The sequence below is a fragment of the Rhea pennata genome, chromosome 1 (genome assembly GCF_028389875.1).
Source record: "Rhea pennata isolate bPtePen1 chromosome 1, bPtePen1.pri, whole genome shotgun sequence".
NCBI classification, from domain to species: domain Eukaryota; kingdom Metazoa; phylum Chordata; class Aves; order Rheiformes; family Rheidae; genus Rhea; species Rhea pennata.
Genome location: NC_084663.1, coordinates 17,519,793 through 17,535,454, shown reverse-complemented (window position 1 = coordinate 17,535,454; position 15,662 = coordinate 17,519,793). Strand labels below are relative to the sequence as shown.

Genomic DNA, 15,662 nt, shown 5'->3' with positions numbered 1-15,662 from the left:
TGGATTTAAAGAACTTACTATAAATGCTTTCTGAGAATTTAGGAAGTCTATTTTGTAGGCATTCTAAACCTATATATAAACCTCCTTTATTTAATATACAAGTATCTGCTTCTATAAATAATTAAAATGAAAACATAACTATCAATATAAGCACAAAATAACACACATAAAAAGCCACACTGTAAGAGGTTAAGATTGTTTCTGAAGTAACAAAATACATTGCTTTAGAAATATTTTAATATAAAACTTCTGCTGTAGTATGGGTTATACATTGCAAAAGCATTCTCTTAGGTTTTCATATGCATTTACTTTTAAAATAAAAATATATACAAGTCTTATATAATTTACATTTATACTGTAATACTACATAAAGAAAGTAATTGTTTTCCTCCCTTATCTTTTGAGAATAAAAAAATTTAACACTCTAAAAGGGCACAAAAGAGCTGCATCAAATATTCAGGATGTAAATACATGCAGGACAAACCAAAATATGCTATGGTAAGCACTGGCACAAGGAAAGCTCACAGTATGCGTAATGAAAAGATAAAATTAATCTTTTCAAGAAGATTATACAGTAGTAAGCTATAGAAGAAATATTTTTTCTATCTCATCATTGACAGGCTGGTGTCACAAATATACGCTTGGTACTTCTGGGCAACATTTTGTTAATACTCTTTTCATTAATTTAACGAACTATCAAGAGAGTATGTTTAGAATGGGCAAGCATTATCTCTTGCATTTCATTTAATTAAACTCTGCTCTAGCAATATGACAGTCAGCATTTCATGAAGGGAATTATTTTAAAGATGAAGGTAGAAAATATTTCAAAGTGCCCTGCTAAAACATGAAAGCATAATCTAAAATTACCCTTGCACACACTGTAATTTATCTATAATATTAAAGATGTTATTTCCAGAGTTCATAATTAATTGGATTCCATAGAGAAATTATTCAGGCTTTCCAGATAGCAAAATGATGCACAAAGGCACAAAACATAGTGCCGAAGGACAACCATAAACAACCACTGTGACTCTCTCGAATTACAACAATCGTTGAGCTCAATGTGAAATGAATACTGGCTGCTTTCTGTATGTGGCCATTACTCTGCTGCAAAGAAATTGCCATTGAATTTTGATTATATTGCCTTAATAAAAAGTAATGAAAGTGGTTCATGCTCTAGTGGCTTTCTTTTAAATGATACACGACAGTGATCTTGCAAAGGCCAGCATGCCACAAATTGATTGAGTATGACAACTCATCTGAGGAAGGCTATGTTATACTACCATGACAGGTAACTGTAATGATGTTGGCTTGACTTCTTGCAAACGTTTTAACTAAACGCTTCCAATGAAACACCATTTGGAAATTAGGTGAGCTTTTAAGACTTACCATCGATCCGACTAACAAGTTCTTCCAACATTTTCACTTTCTTTTGAATTCCAGGCTGTGCAAATGTGTAATTATCCTAAAGAAGAGACCATATACAAGTTTAAGTTTGTGAAAAATAAAATTTCTTTTCCTTTAATTATTTATTTAAACCCATATATTTTTCTATGCTTGATAAAGCTTTGCTTCATTTTTACATTTTCTAGGCCTGTTTCCACCATTAAATAGTAGATGGGCACATTCTACAGTCCTACTTAGAATCTCAATCTCCAACAGCATAACTTAGAGGTGTTGCTGTCTCAGTTGCTCTCTACTTGCTATGGTCAATGCAGTTATAGCTATATTACAGATGACTACAGAGCTTAAAAGAATGTGGTTTAAATGATAAAATCTGCCATATTAGAGATTTTTAAGTTTTTACAATTTTAACAAAAATACTGGAAGCATGAAAATTTAGAACTTAATCAGTGAGAGGATAAGAACTTGATCTGTAAGGGTTCAAAATTGTATTTTCCAGTGGCATAAGAAATCAAACTTTTAATTCAATGGAGTCATGACTCTTGTGAAACCAAGGTCACAACTAATATCATGAATCAAAACTGAATACACATAGCTATAACAACAGGGTAATTGCACGTATTTATTTGAATGCATTCATTCTAACTGAACTTTTTTTTAATTATGGAGTCCATGTTTGTAGCTCTACAATAACATTTGACAAACTGAAAAAAAAAAAAGAAAGTAATCTCCAATTTATCTCTGAAGTCATCTGTCTTTTAGAGATATATATTCTTTAAATAGACAGTAACATTTCTAAATATTTGGTAACAACTTCCTCCATTAAAGTCATGTTACTATGGTTTTCTATGTAGTGAAATTAAAGAAAAAAATAACCAATGTTTTTAAAAGAAAATTACTATTTATAATTGTTTTCATGTACACACTGCATACACAGAAAACCACTGTAAATGATTTTGGTCTCATGTGCTATGATTTAAATAACTCCTCTACAAAACTCAAGTGGTGAGCTGAGTGAGTATTCTAAAAAATTATGCCAACAAAATCTTCACCAGTGTTGGATTTTTTTTTTTTTTTTTTTTTTACTTTAAATTTTAACTTAACTAGGCTATTATGTCACTAATTGCAAAGTTAACATGGAGATTCATAATTTAACTTAATCCCTCTCTATTACAGGAATATAACCAGAAGTTAAAAAAAAAAAAAAAAAAAAAGGTATACCAGGATACAATTCAAGACAGAAAGGAAAGCAGAAGGAAATGTGACTATTGCAAAAAGAACTACAAGTACTTTAAAAATTAAGACAAAAAAACCCAACATTATTTTATGTAAAAGCTACAATTAGGTGATCATAAATTCCAGATTCCAAAATATTATGAGCTAATCAATATATAAACTAAAGTTAATTGATATTTAAAATCTCCCTTTCTGTTCCCCTCTGGAATCTCAATCTCGCCTGTCCCCAGCATTCCTCATTTTTATCAGCAAAGCTCCTCTTCCTCTATATTTCTTTGTTTTCACTTACTTTCACAATTTAAGTGATTTCCCTCCCTCCTTCCCTTTACTGCCATGCCACAATGGGCTTCCGCCATTTCACATTCCTCATTTCTGGAGGTCATTAGACACCATAAGTCAACTGAACTACTATCTCCCTCAGCTTCCCATGGCGCAAGTTCCAGTTCACCTACTAAATAAAGAATGTGCATCTGTTTTATCTAATATCATGCTGATTTTGTAGAGTATCTTCTATTTCTTGTCTTGCAGAAGTCTTGAGTAACAATTCTACATCCAGCTTATCCACTTTCATTATATTTAGACCTGGATCATATCCTCCCTCATTTTTTTTTCTTCTCCAAACTGCAGTGGCAGTAGCTTCTCCTCTGACAAAGGCCTCTGCCCCACCCTTCTCATTTCAGTTGTCCTTCTCTGTATCTTCTTTTATTCTGCTACATCCTTCTTGAGCTGGAGAAACCAGAATTGTACGAAGTACTCAAGCTATATGGAAAACAAAAGTTTATACAGCAAAAAAATGATGCTTTTGTTTTGTTCTCAATGTCCGTTCTGATGATGCCCAGTGTAGCCTTTTGGGCTGCTGTTACATGCTGAGCCAATGATCTTAAAGAACATTAAGCATTGACTCTAATATCTCCTCTAAGATGCAACTCCAATATCTCCTTCTTGAGATAAAACTGTCAGTTCTAAGTACAATGTAAGCATAGTTTAGACTATTTCCCTCTAGAAAATAATAAAGTTGATGCAGAATAAATAAAATAAGAGCTTGGCAAATAGTCTGATTTGTCTGAAATGAACTGGAAGGCTGCTAGGGGACACTGAAAACCAAAGAGGAATACAAAAAAGGAAATTAGATTTTGGGTAGTCCATGCAGTATCTGTATGGAGCTCCAGGAAAGAAGATTGAAGAGAAAGTAAACAAGGTGATAAAGCAGACATTCAGCAGCCTGCACTGAAGGGAATCTTTCACATTGAAGAAAGAGAATGTAACATAAAAATGTAGGAAACTTTCTATAAAGCAATGTGAAGACATTGATGAGACAGTAGAAAAAAACATGAGCTTAAGCATGATCTTTGGATTAGGTCATGATTAGGCCATTCTCACCAGAGTGAAAGCTTCTTTGTTACAGAGCACAACTGCCTGAGATTCTCTTCTCAAAAGGCTGTAAAGCATGAGAATGTGGAATCCCTATTTTCCATTTTTTTTCTGAGAGTGAGAAAGATGCCTATAAATTAAGGCCAAATTTCAAATCCTACTTTCTTGCTTTTTAGTCAGCAGCACAATAATAGATTGTCCCTTAATCTTCTGTAACTGAATACATTTCCACATAATCATGCCCTCTAAACAAAGACTGTCACATTGAATTAATACAGAATGTAAAGAATACTTCTTTTTCCAATGAATTCTAAAGTGCTGGGATCACTTGTTCCTGACTACAATAGTCTTTAAATAATTGAAGTTCTCTATTGGACTAACAGTAGCACTTTCACAGTTTGATAACAGGAGTAAGTGTACTAACCAAAACAGTGTTGACCAGAAAGCAAGAAAAAAATCACTGAACTTTGGAATTTCCCACTGGAAATAGGCAGTTGTTATATCTTGTTGGCATTTTTATCTCAAACAGAACCTAAACATTCTTTACACTGCCACAAAATGTCAAAATTGAAAGACTAAGATGTCTCTCAGAGAATATGATCCACCACCTTCTTATTTTGACAACAGGAAAACTATCTGGGATTTTCATATGAGTCTTGCACATTCCTATATTAGAATCAAAAATCATGTCTGGGATGCAGCATCTTTAGGAAACATTACCTTCATTTTATTTACAGAATTGCAATTTAACAATAAAAAACTGAGTTTTTTGCAATTTTTCTATACTGATTTAAGTCATTATTTCCAGAAGTAATACAGTACTCATAGGAGAGCAACAACATGCTAAATGATTTAATTTATAACAGATCTTCACATATTTAACAGCGCAAATCAACCCAAAGCTAAATACACCATCACTTCAATCACTACTCAGACAGCACAACTCCCAACTGTGATCTACCAAGCTGAAAATGTTCTTTTTCTCAAAGCCACATTTACTCCATACACCTAGAAATGCAATCCAAAACTGTTATCTTGGATCGTAAAACATTCAGTTTGCTGTTCATTGCATCTTTTGCCTATTTATTTATTTTCCGATTCAGTCTATTATTTCATCTGCAAATTAACACAGTCTGGAGTCACACTTTCAATTTGTGCTAACGCATCTATCTGGAAAGATCCTTATTAGCAAGTCTTCTCTCTTCTCAGTAAACTGTGTTACACACATTCCCTTCTATAATACTTGTAATTGACTTTCCAGAGTCTGTGAAATAGAGAAAGACTTTGTAAACGTAAAAAAAGTATCCTACCAGCTAGTATTCTTACTGCTGTCATGCTTATAGGTAGAAGAAAAAGCTAGTAACAGATTTTTTAAAAAATGCAATAAATTCATGAAATGTGTGAGTTTTTTCTCAGGGCAATACAGAATTAAGATGGTTAAGATTAAAATTCTTCTATCATACAATTTAAGAGTGAAATCAGTTTCCAAATTTGGCATAACAGTTCCTCAGAAGATCCAAGTTATTACATACAGCATTGACAGCTCTTTCTATGAAACACTGTTTTCAGTATAGCTTTCTCACTAATTGTTGAAGAAAAAAAAAAAAAAAAGCTCCAATATTCAGCTCCCCTACTGCCTTCTCTTCACACCTGTGTGAAGGAATCTTTGGTTACACATCTTTCAGATTTTTGTTATATTTCCTCATTTACTCCTTGTATATCTTTGATCATCTCTATGAAGCAAAAGACAAACTCTTTTTGAAAAAGTCACAAGGAATTGAAAACAGGATTGTCTTACCTTAACATAACTTCAGCAAACACTTAATGTACTTAGAGAGCCTTACACTTCTAAATACTGTTTTGGATGCATTCTAGTAAGTATTCACATACGACAGGGCATGCATGGGTAAACAGAATCTATGGTAAAAGACTTATGCACTGACTACATCTAAATTCCTTGATGTTCAGTTCATACAGCTTGCAACATCCTTTCAGTGAACTGTGCTAACCTGAATGTTTAATTTTTAGGTCAGACTCCAACCTGAAATTAGATTCAACTTGTTTTATAGGAGGTTAAAGTTTTAACAGTGTGATAAGGACTCAAAATTTGCTACTCACTCAAAACTTCGTGTTAGTGGTCTGTGCAATCTAGCTTCTCTGCAAATACAATTAGGTCTGACTGCATTTTGTTTTTAAGATGGTTTCAATGTATTCTCAATAAATGTTTACAATTTAAAACAGAATATTTCAAGTGTAGTCTTCATTCATCATGCTAAAATACATTAGACAAATCTTTAGAGTATGATTTTGAATTTTTTTAAACACATTACCCTAAAGTTATATTCTAAAAAACATACAGGCAAAGGTTTGTAAGGTTCTACCAACTGACAAAAGAGGAAAAAACATAGTATTCTTCCTAAATGTTACAGAATTCTAAGAGGAAGAAATTTGATTAAAAATGAAAATAAAGAAAAAATGGGCTGAGTCACCCTCCTATAATCACAAAGGGAAAAAAAAAAGAGAGCGCAGAAATATCAGAGGAAATATCATACAAATCAAATCCTGTTAATTTCACTAGAGCCTTTCTGAATACCGACAGTAAGCTATAACTTGGAAAAGATTTTACCTTAAAGGAAAGTCCTAAAGTAACATTTTCTGTGGATAGATGGAGCAAGTGATACTGAATAGACCGAGGAGAGAACTACTGGCATTCTTAATAGCCTCCAAATGTTGCAGCAGCCACAACATACATGTGTTGCATAACAATCTACAGCAAACAAAGCACTGAAATAGATTCATGGGTTTTAAACCATATAAATCAATGAAATTCTTATGAAACACTCTGATTAAGCATTACTTTACAACTCGTTAGTACTTTATGTATATCATAATAAGTAGATTCTACTTTCTATTCACCAATACACACCACAGTACTGGCGATAGTTGTACAAAATACGACTAATATGATGGAATGCTAGGAAGATACAGATGCTTTTCAAATGTATGCTAAAAGTACTTCCAAAGCAACTGCTAAGTTCTACATATTTCCATATTATTTTAACTTTAAACCTCTTCCAGAACACACACTACAGATACTTCATAGGGATGAGTCTGTAATGAATTTGAGTATTTTCTTCTTCCCAGCTTCTTGAGTTTTTTAAATACATGTGAAAAAAAGGAATGTAAAACAGTTTTGGTGAATATCATCTGCATGTGTATGTGCATGTGTAGGCATGGGTGCACAGGTGGGTACAATATACTTGCTGAAATGTACTGTATAAACACACACACACACACACTTATCTCACCTGTATTACTCCTTCTACTCATTTCTCAGGAATATTTTCAAACATCAGAGAGCAGTATTTGTTATTATCCTACACATCAGTAGGATAAGAATGTCAACAGTTTACATTCTTTGCCCTTCCCTGAGGATGTATGTTAGCTAAAAACAGACAAAGAATTTCAGAGCATTAAAACTGTTTTCCAGGACCAGAAAATTAAGTGAATTTGGACCTCTCTAAGCTAAGAGCCCTAGGGAAACAATGCTCTCTGACTTTATAGTGCTACTTAATATATCACATGTATGATCTTTACTACAGTTTTCATTATGAAGAACATTCAGACTTTTTGCAGGCTATGGTTGAAGACAGTCCACATCGTTTTCTTTATATAGGTGATGATGGGATAATTTTACAGAGATGAAACAAGGTGAAGAGAGAGAGGAAAAAGACCAACTTTTTATGTCATCAGTGAAGCAGAAAGAGCACCAGCCAAATTGAAAAGGAAAAATAAAAAGCTATCAATAATTTCACAATAATGACTGCACCCAGGCACAAACACAGGTACACTGCTTCTCATCCTTTCAGGTCAAATAGGTTCATCAGTAAATTGCTTGTGAACAGCTTATCGGAACCATTTACAAAATCAAACTGAAAATTTTCATACAGTCTTCAGGTGAGTTTTTTTCCCCAAATGAAGTTTCACAATCAATCAAAGCTTTTAAATATAACGAATACATCAAGCAAACTGTGTACCGCTTACATAGACCTTTATTTTCTCTATTGATGTATATTCAAGAATTTCTATATGTGAATTTAAGTATGTTCAAGTATATTACCATATGAACAAAAAAAGACCATCTTAAAATGTAAGCTTTCTGAATTTGTATATTTTTCTCATTATATCAGAAAGAGGTATTCTCAATTTAAGTGAAGTACTTAAATCAGTTTTAAAATTTTATTTGTGAATCCTCTAAGTGAACTCTTACTAAAAAAGATTCTTGTTTCGCCATGTTATCTGTCAAAGTTAGGCAAATGGCAGGGGGGAGGAGGAGGAGGGAAGGAGAAACAAGATATTAAGATGCTGAGAGCCACCCTGCATGTAAATACCGTCAACAGCAGACATGGGTTACCCAAAACACTTCTCTGAAGTCTGAAACCTTATGTTAGAAATTACAGTATAGAATCAATCTTAAATGTAGTCCAGGAGAAAAAAAAGCACACTCAAAAGCAAACACACACGTATGTTTCAGAGCATATTGTTTGCAGATATTTTCCGTAATTACTCCAAGGTATCTTCTGCACAATAAAAGAGCTTTCAAGTCTTTGTAACAGGTAAGTCTGACTTCTGAAACTTTAAAGTTTCGTAACCAGCAGGAAAAAGTTCTGTGAAGCATTGTAGCCCAAAACATTCCACACAGGAAAAAAAAAAAATCTTTTTTTCCCTATATAAGATGATGGAAAACATAATACATTATAGAAAATTAGGTTCTGATTCTCATATTGCATTACAACATTATCCAAAATCTCTGAAACAGAGGCCCAAACTTCTACTCAGCTACATGATCAAAACTGAGGTTTACGTAAGTGGATGTATTATCAGTTACAGAAACTCTTAACATAGCAATAAAGGAAGTGCTCAAGAGAGGTTTTTGGATTATGGCCTAGGCTAGATGACAGTTCAAATCTGGATAAAGACTAGAAACTCTAAACACAGTTACTTACAATCCCAAAAGTTGATGCTGTAAATTTTAGGCAGAAGATAAAACATTTCTTCTGTAATGCAGATAAAACATTTCTATTGTAGTGCATGCTGCTAGCAATGCATATTTTATAGAAAATGTAGAAAACAATGTTTTCAATATAAGTATTCAGATCTGATTATAAGTACACTCACAGATGTCTTGAAAAATCTATTTTTGAGGAAAGACTAGAAAACTCTAAGTGTCACTGACTTCCAAAGAGATACAGGCTTCATATGAACTTCTGAACTCACATCTCCTGAAAACAAACTACAGTCCTCAGGATAAATCACGCTGATGACCTCAATTTTGTACTTATCATAGTCCTGGTAAAGGAAGCAACTTATTGTTAAAAACCTAAAATTGGCTATATTGGGTCCAAGAAAAGATCCATTCATCTTTTAAGAACAGCAAATGGCTCCAGAAAACCATAAACACAAGACAGCATGCAGTGATAGAACTGCTGTATTCTTCCACAGTTTCCAGCCTGCAGTACTGGGGCTTCCCTAATGCAAAGTGGTGTCTTTGTAATTAATTCTTCAATCAAACTTCAAACTGTTCAAGTTTTAAACTCATGTAAAAAGTTACACATCCTTTGACAAGTAGCTCCATGGCTTAACTATCTTCTTTTTTAAGCCTATCTCCCAGTAGTTCTATTAGCAGAGATGGAAAATCAACTATTCCCTATTCACTTTCTTCACTAACTTATACGTTCCTCTGCTTACTCAAGTTATCGAAGCTGAAGAACTTAATCTAAACTGTTCCTCATCTTTGATCACCCTTCTTTGACTTGCTCTATTTTTTCTTCTTTTATGTCCAATTCATCATCTTGAAGTGAGATGGACAGAAGAGATCAGAATAGTACAGAGTACACCAAGCACAAGTTCATCTTAGGTTTTAAAAATGGCAAAATGATGCCTTTTCTTTTGAGAGCTACTTATATAACTCTTCTCCTCCCTGAACAAGGGACAATGCTTCCACCATGGCAGCTTAGTTTCTTTAAGAATTGTTGGTAAAGGTCTTCATCAAAATACATTTTGAAAATGCAATTAAACTGTAAGTTTGTTCACAGCTTCAAAGACCCCTTCAGAAAACCACCAGATTTGTCATCCATTGCAAGTTATCTAAAATATTCCATAATATGGTTTTATCCTTTAGCCATTAATTCTAATTACAGTTTCTATAAACTTTACTGAAATCCACAATTAATTTCTTCATCTGTGTTTTTATGAATTCCCTTGAAACAGTTTTCAAAAACTAATGTCATATTCCCCTCTTGTCATTCTTCCCATACGAAAGCAGCTTTGGGCATTGATCTTCCTTTTAAATGCAAGACTGTATGTGACTAACGGATAAGACTGTAGCCATTAGTAAAAGCTCTCACAGTAAGATAGGCATAAATATATTTCAAACTGGGCAAAGTTCACAGCTGCACCTGAAATTCTTACAGGAGATGCTGACTGACACTATGTTGGTGATGCACTTGATTCTCTCAGATTGAAGGGACAGACTCTAAGTCCTCTATGGGTGAATCAATCCTCTCAGAAATTTCAAAAGGGTTCCAAAGGATCTCTCACTCTCTGGAGCTGGTGCCAAAACCAGTAGTTTTCTTGTAAAGCTTATAGTAGGAAGAAGCCTCAACAACAGAGTTTAGTGGCTTCACAAATGCTGAATTGAATATCAGTACTTCTGACTCAAAGCACAGTTTACACTTCACAAAGTAGATACTGATGCTATATGACTCAGGTTCATTGTTAATGATAGTCTCAGTGACGACAAATTTGAAGGATGGCTTGTTCCAAAAATTCAAAATGCTGACATTTTTAATTCTCAGTCTTTGTTACATCAAGAGGTTCAGGAGCTAAGCTGAAATAATGTACTATACGTCCGAGGCTACCTCATGAACAACAAACATAAAGACCTTGACCACTCAAGCTAAATCTACTCAGAACCAAACAAGAAGACTATCATAGATATGCTTTTTGACATTTAAATTTTTTCAAGTTTTGAACAGACAGCAGTGGACATATTTTAACTAGTGTCATACCAAAAGACCAGGACTAATAAAATGATTAGGTTAGTGACATTTCAACATCTAGTAGTTACAGTGATCCTACTGCCAGAGTTGATGCATTAACTTCCTGGCATAGTAATAGAGTTCAATAAAATGTTTTATTTTGTTTTTTCCTTCAGGAACTAATCTAAGAAGAGCAGTTTCAAATAGGCCTTCAAAGATTTGTAGGTTCCTTGGAAAAGAAAAGTCACACAGAAGGAAACAATAGCGCATGTGCTTTACCCTCAAAAAAGTGCACTTAATGACATCCAATTCTTAGCAATAGCTTTGTGCATCCTGCAGGAGGAGGTTATCTTGAATTGAGAAAGATAAAAATCTCTTACAGAAAAATTTCTGGATTCTTGTCCTACTTCAAATATTCTCTTTTCCCTACTCCAAGTAAGTTTTTAAAAAAATATTAAAACTCACTATATTTAAACTAACAGATTATACAAAGAAAAAAATAAGAGTATACACTTGAGCACAAATACAGAAAAGATTCTGAATAGAACCACCTCTTGGGGAATACTAATATTTCAGAAGACTTTAGTCTCAGAATCAGGACCTGACAAAGTAAAAGAGAAATACTATTTAGACATATCATTTGAGAAGTAATTACTAAAAATGTTCCAGTTGCCCATTTGTCCTTAGAAGTGAAACCATCCCAGAATCCTGATCAGGTACAAATGCCTACACTAATTGCGGAATATATTTCTCAGGCATTTATGACTATAACTTGATGATTAACAAACTGGAAAACAAAAAACAAACAAAATTATAAAAATATAAACCAAATTAGAATTTAAAAATATAATTACAAAAACATAGAAAAATAGAATTAAAATTAAAATAATTAAACAAAATTAGAAATAGCTTTATGGAAGTCATTGATCTTGAAAAGAATAAAAGTAATCCCTAGTTATTGTATATACATCAGAATAGAACACCCTGTTCAACAATAAACTCCCTTTGGGACAAGACAGAGGAGTCAGCAGCAGTGATCTCTATAGTTGCATCTAGTATCATCCATAAAATTATTACAACACAAGATGCAGTTTCACTCTAAAATGAAAGGCTGTTGCTTTTGTATTTTTTTAAAACATGTTTCTGATCAAACAATCTGTTCTGAACCTTTTATTTTCCTTAGAGTAGTTGCAGTTTGAAGAAAATAGGAAAGACCTTACTTTCTCATTCCCAGAGTGGACAAGACACTAACATTGACAGAATACTCCGGATTTCCAGAAATTATCCAGAAATTAGTAAACAGGAACTACCATAGAACTTGCATCTCACAAGTCCAGCTACAGTGATAGTGGCTGCAAGAACTGTCACATAGCACAAGTATGCAACTCAAACATTAGAGAACTAAGTAGAGAAATAACTAATGCTAGCTTTTCTCAAAAATCCTGACAGAATATCAACATTTCAAAAACTAACTGGAATTAGGATCTGTTTATGCAGTAAATGGAGCACGACAATAGTATATTCTTTCAATATCATTGCATCTACACAGGTGGACTCTGTAGTCCCTGCGATACAGAAACATGACCGGGGCATGGAAGCATACACACAGTACACACACATATTTGTATGATGAGACAGAGGCAGAAACTCACAGTATGTATTCCTTAGATACACCTATCTTGGTTAAGAAACCCTTATTCCCACACAATAGATTTTATCTATTGTGCCATTTATCATAACTCTGGGTGGCTGAAACTAGTTCAGCTATGACTACCTAGTTATCAGATGAAATGCAGATATAATCAAGAAACTTCTAAAAGTTTAATCAGTATAAGATAGCTTTCTTTACAACTTTGTGATATTTTTTCTTAAAAACAAAGTACAGACCTTTCAAAGATTTTCCAAGTAGCATAAAGCCATTCCATTCATCCATTTATAAACCACACTTGAGGCACACAATAGCAAAAACTTTTCATAACTAAGCAGTTACAGAGAACTCTACAGGATTGCCTTTGCAACCCATAAATTCTGCTATCTAATCAGCCACAGAAATAGCTAATACACATCTCAGTTCACTTCAGTTCTTGGAAATGAATTATCTCCCTTTTATTCTAAAAACTCCCAGGCTCTGATAAATAATGATATTAATATTTTATTGCTATTTTTAATACATGTGGATAGACCATTATGAAATACATATATTTCCCTTTTGGTTATTTTATTACCATTAAAAGTGAACTTAAAATGAAGAGTTATATTCAATTTTATGTATGAATGTTACATTTGTGGGAGGCACAGATCAGTGTGAACTTTTTATTTGAATGTTAATGGGACTCAGTTGAGGAAACTGCTATAAAGGATGATTTAGTAATAAAAAAGCTAATTAAGACAGATGTATGGGAATGTCTACTTAATTAACTAGAAAAACTACTTGTGGGATGTCCACAGCCAGTATTTCTAAGGGTAAAAAATGCAAAAGCATACATACATCATCTGCAGTTCAGAAGTGTTTTGAAGAAGCACAATCGATTGACATCTGAAGGATTTCATCTTTTGAGCCTTTGAATTTGAAAGGCAAGATGAATAATTTTGATAATAAACCAAGTATAAAAACTAGAAACACAGGATTCTTATTTGATATATGAATGTATTAAAATTCTGTTACATAGATTTCAGGTGTGAAACTATCAAGTAACGTCCTAAAAACTATCAAATACGGTGATCTTATTTAGACATATCATGGCTCATGGTCACACACATTTTTAGAATCAGATTTTACAAATTTCCCTTGAGCATTTTGCTACTGTTTAGGTTAGATATAAACTGGCTGGAAAGGAGTTTTGTGGAAAAGGACCTCAGGGACTTGGCAGAGTGCAAGCTGAGCGTAAGCCAGCAGTGTGCCACGGCAGCAAAGGCCAACAGTCTCCTGGACCAGTGGATCAACAGAAATGATTACCCCCACTCAGCACTTGTTACAGAATCACTGAGGTTTAGCAGGCTCCTCTGGAGACTGTCTGACTGATTCTCCTCCTCACCCCTCCGAAAGCATGGTCAAATGCAGCAGGTTACTTAGGACAGTGTCCAGTTCAGTTTGGAATGTCTCCAAGATCGGAGACTCCACAACTCCTCTGGGCAACTTGTTCCAGTGTTTGAACATCCTTGCAGTAAAAAAGTCTTCCCTTATGTTTAAATAGAATTGCTCACATTTCAAGACTACATCAAGAATACCAATTTTGGGCCTTCCAACAATAAAAATATCAATAACCTGGAGCAAGGGCAAAGGGCCATCAGGATTCTCAGGGGCTGGAGAATATGGCCTGTGAGAGGTTGAGGAAACTGGGCTTGTTCAGTCTGAAGAAGAGAAGTCTTCAGAGAGACCTGATAGCAGCCTGTCAATACCTATGTTATCAAGGCAACAAAGACAGGCTTTTAATAGTGGTGCATGATGGGAGGATGAGAGACAACAGACTGAAACAACAGGTTCTGTCTAGATATAAGACGAAGCTTTATCATTGCAAGGACAGTCGAGCATGGGAACAAGTTGCCTACAGAACTTTTGTACTCTTCACCCCTGGAGATTTTCAAGACTGGATAAAGCCCTGAACAATCTGGTCTGAACTCATAGATGACCCTTCTTTGAGGAGGAGGCAGCTGGACTAGATGACCTCCAAAGGCCCCTTCCAACCCAAATTATCCTTTGATCTTATGATTTTAGAAGTTCTTACATGTTTTTCTGAAATAAGTAAAGAAAGTTGAAGTGAGGTGTAATGTTTCTGGGACAAAAGCTAGAGAAAAAAAATGCAGTACACGGTCATGAAGGACCAAGGAGGAAAACCAGTACAGCATACCATCATCCAGAACTGACTGTTATAAAACATTATATAACTATAGAATACAAAGTCAATTGACACACTAGAAATATAAATTTATATTTAAAAATTCTCCATTTAGAGAGCTATCTAAATAAATCCTTTTTTTTATTATTTCAATCAAGTAAGTTTTATAGTCTGAAACAGAGAGAACAAAAGAAAGCAGCAGCCCTGTGATACAAGACGTTCAGAAAACAGGTAAAATTTGTAAAGGATGCAGAGAGATTGTATTTCTTTGTCTGCCTTTGTTCATTTCAAGTAGATTTCAAGTTCTGACCATTATTTTTCATATGTGATCAAATATTTTGAAATGTAGCACTTCTGAGAGATTGAAATAAACAAAGCAGCATATTTTAGAGAGGTCAAGAATACAAATTGACTATACTTTCAATGCTATTATATAAAAAAGTTGAGCTACTATTCATTTGACTTTTAACCAGGACAAATACATCTAAAATACCCTCAAACAAGCTCTCTGTTGACTCAATTTTTGTAACAGTTTTGTCAAAATGAACTTTGTTATGAGTTTAATTAGTTAGTGACCTTTCTGCAATATGCCTTACTCAATTAAAAATTCGTATTAAAAGGTAAGTGATGTCAAAGAATATATCAAAGTACTTTAAAAATATAAGTGCCAAAAAGAAAAGAAAACTCTATCTTAAAAATACTATAAAAATAAAGAATCTGGATGACATTAACTTAAGTTCTACTAACAAATTTTGTTTATGTTTATAGGAATTTT

At 33.8% G+C, this 15,662-nt stretch overlaps 1 protein-coding gene across 3 annotated transcripts in view; it reads right to left on the bottom strand.

The window, feature by feature from the left end:
- Nucleotides 1-15,662, bottom strand: part of TBC1D22A (TBC1 domain family member 22A) — a 186,731-nt gene that overhangs the window by 94,060 nt on the left and 77,009 nt on the right. For all 3 annotated transcript variants that reach the window (XM_062582762.1, XM_062582772.1, XM_062582782.1), the window contains exon 10: nucleotides 1,390-1,465. In XM_062582762.1, the coding sequence (XP_062438746.1) occupies nucleotides 1,390-1,465 (76 nt within the window). The remainder of the gene's footprint in view (nucleotides 1-1,389; nucleotides 1,466-15,662) is intronic.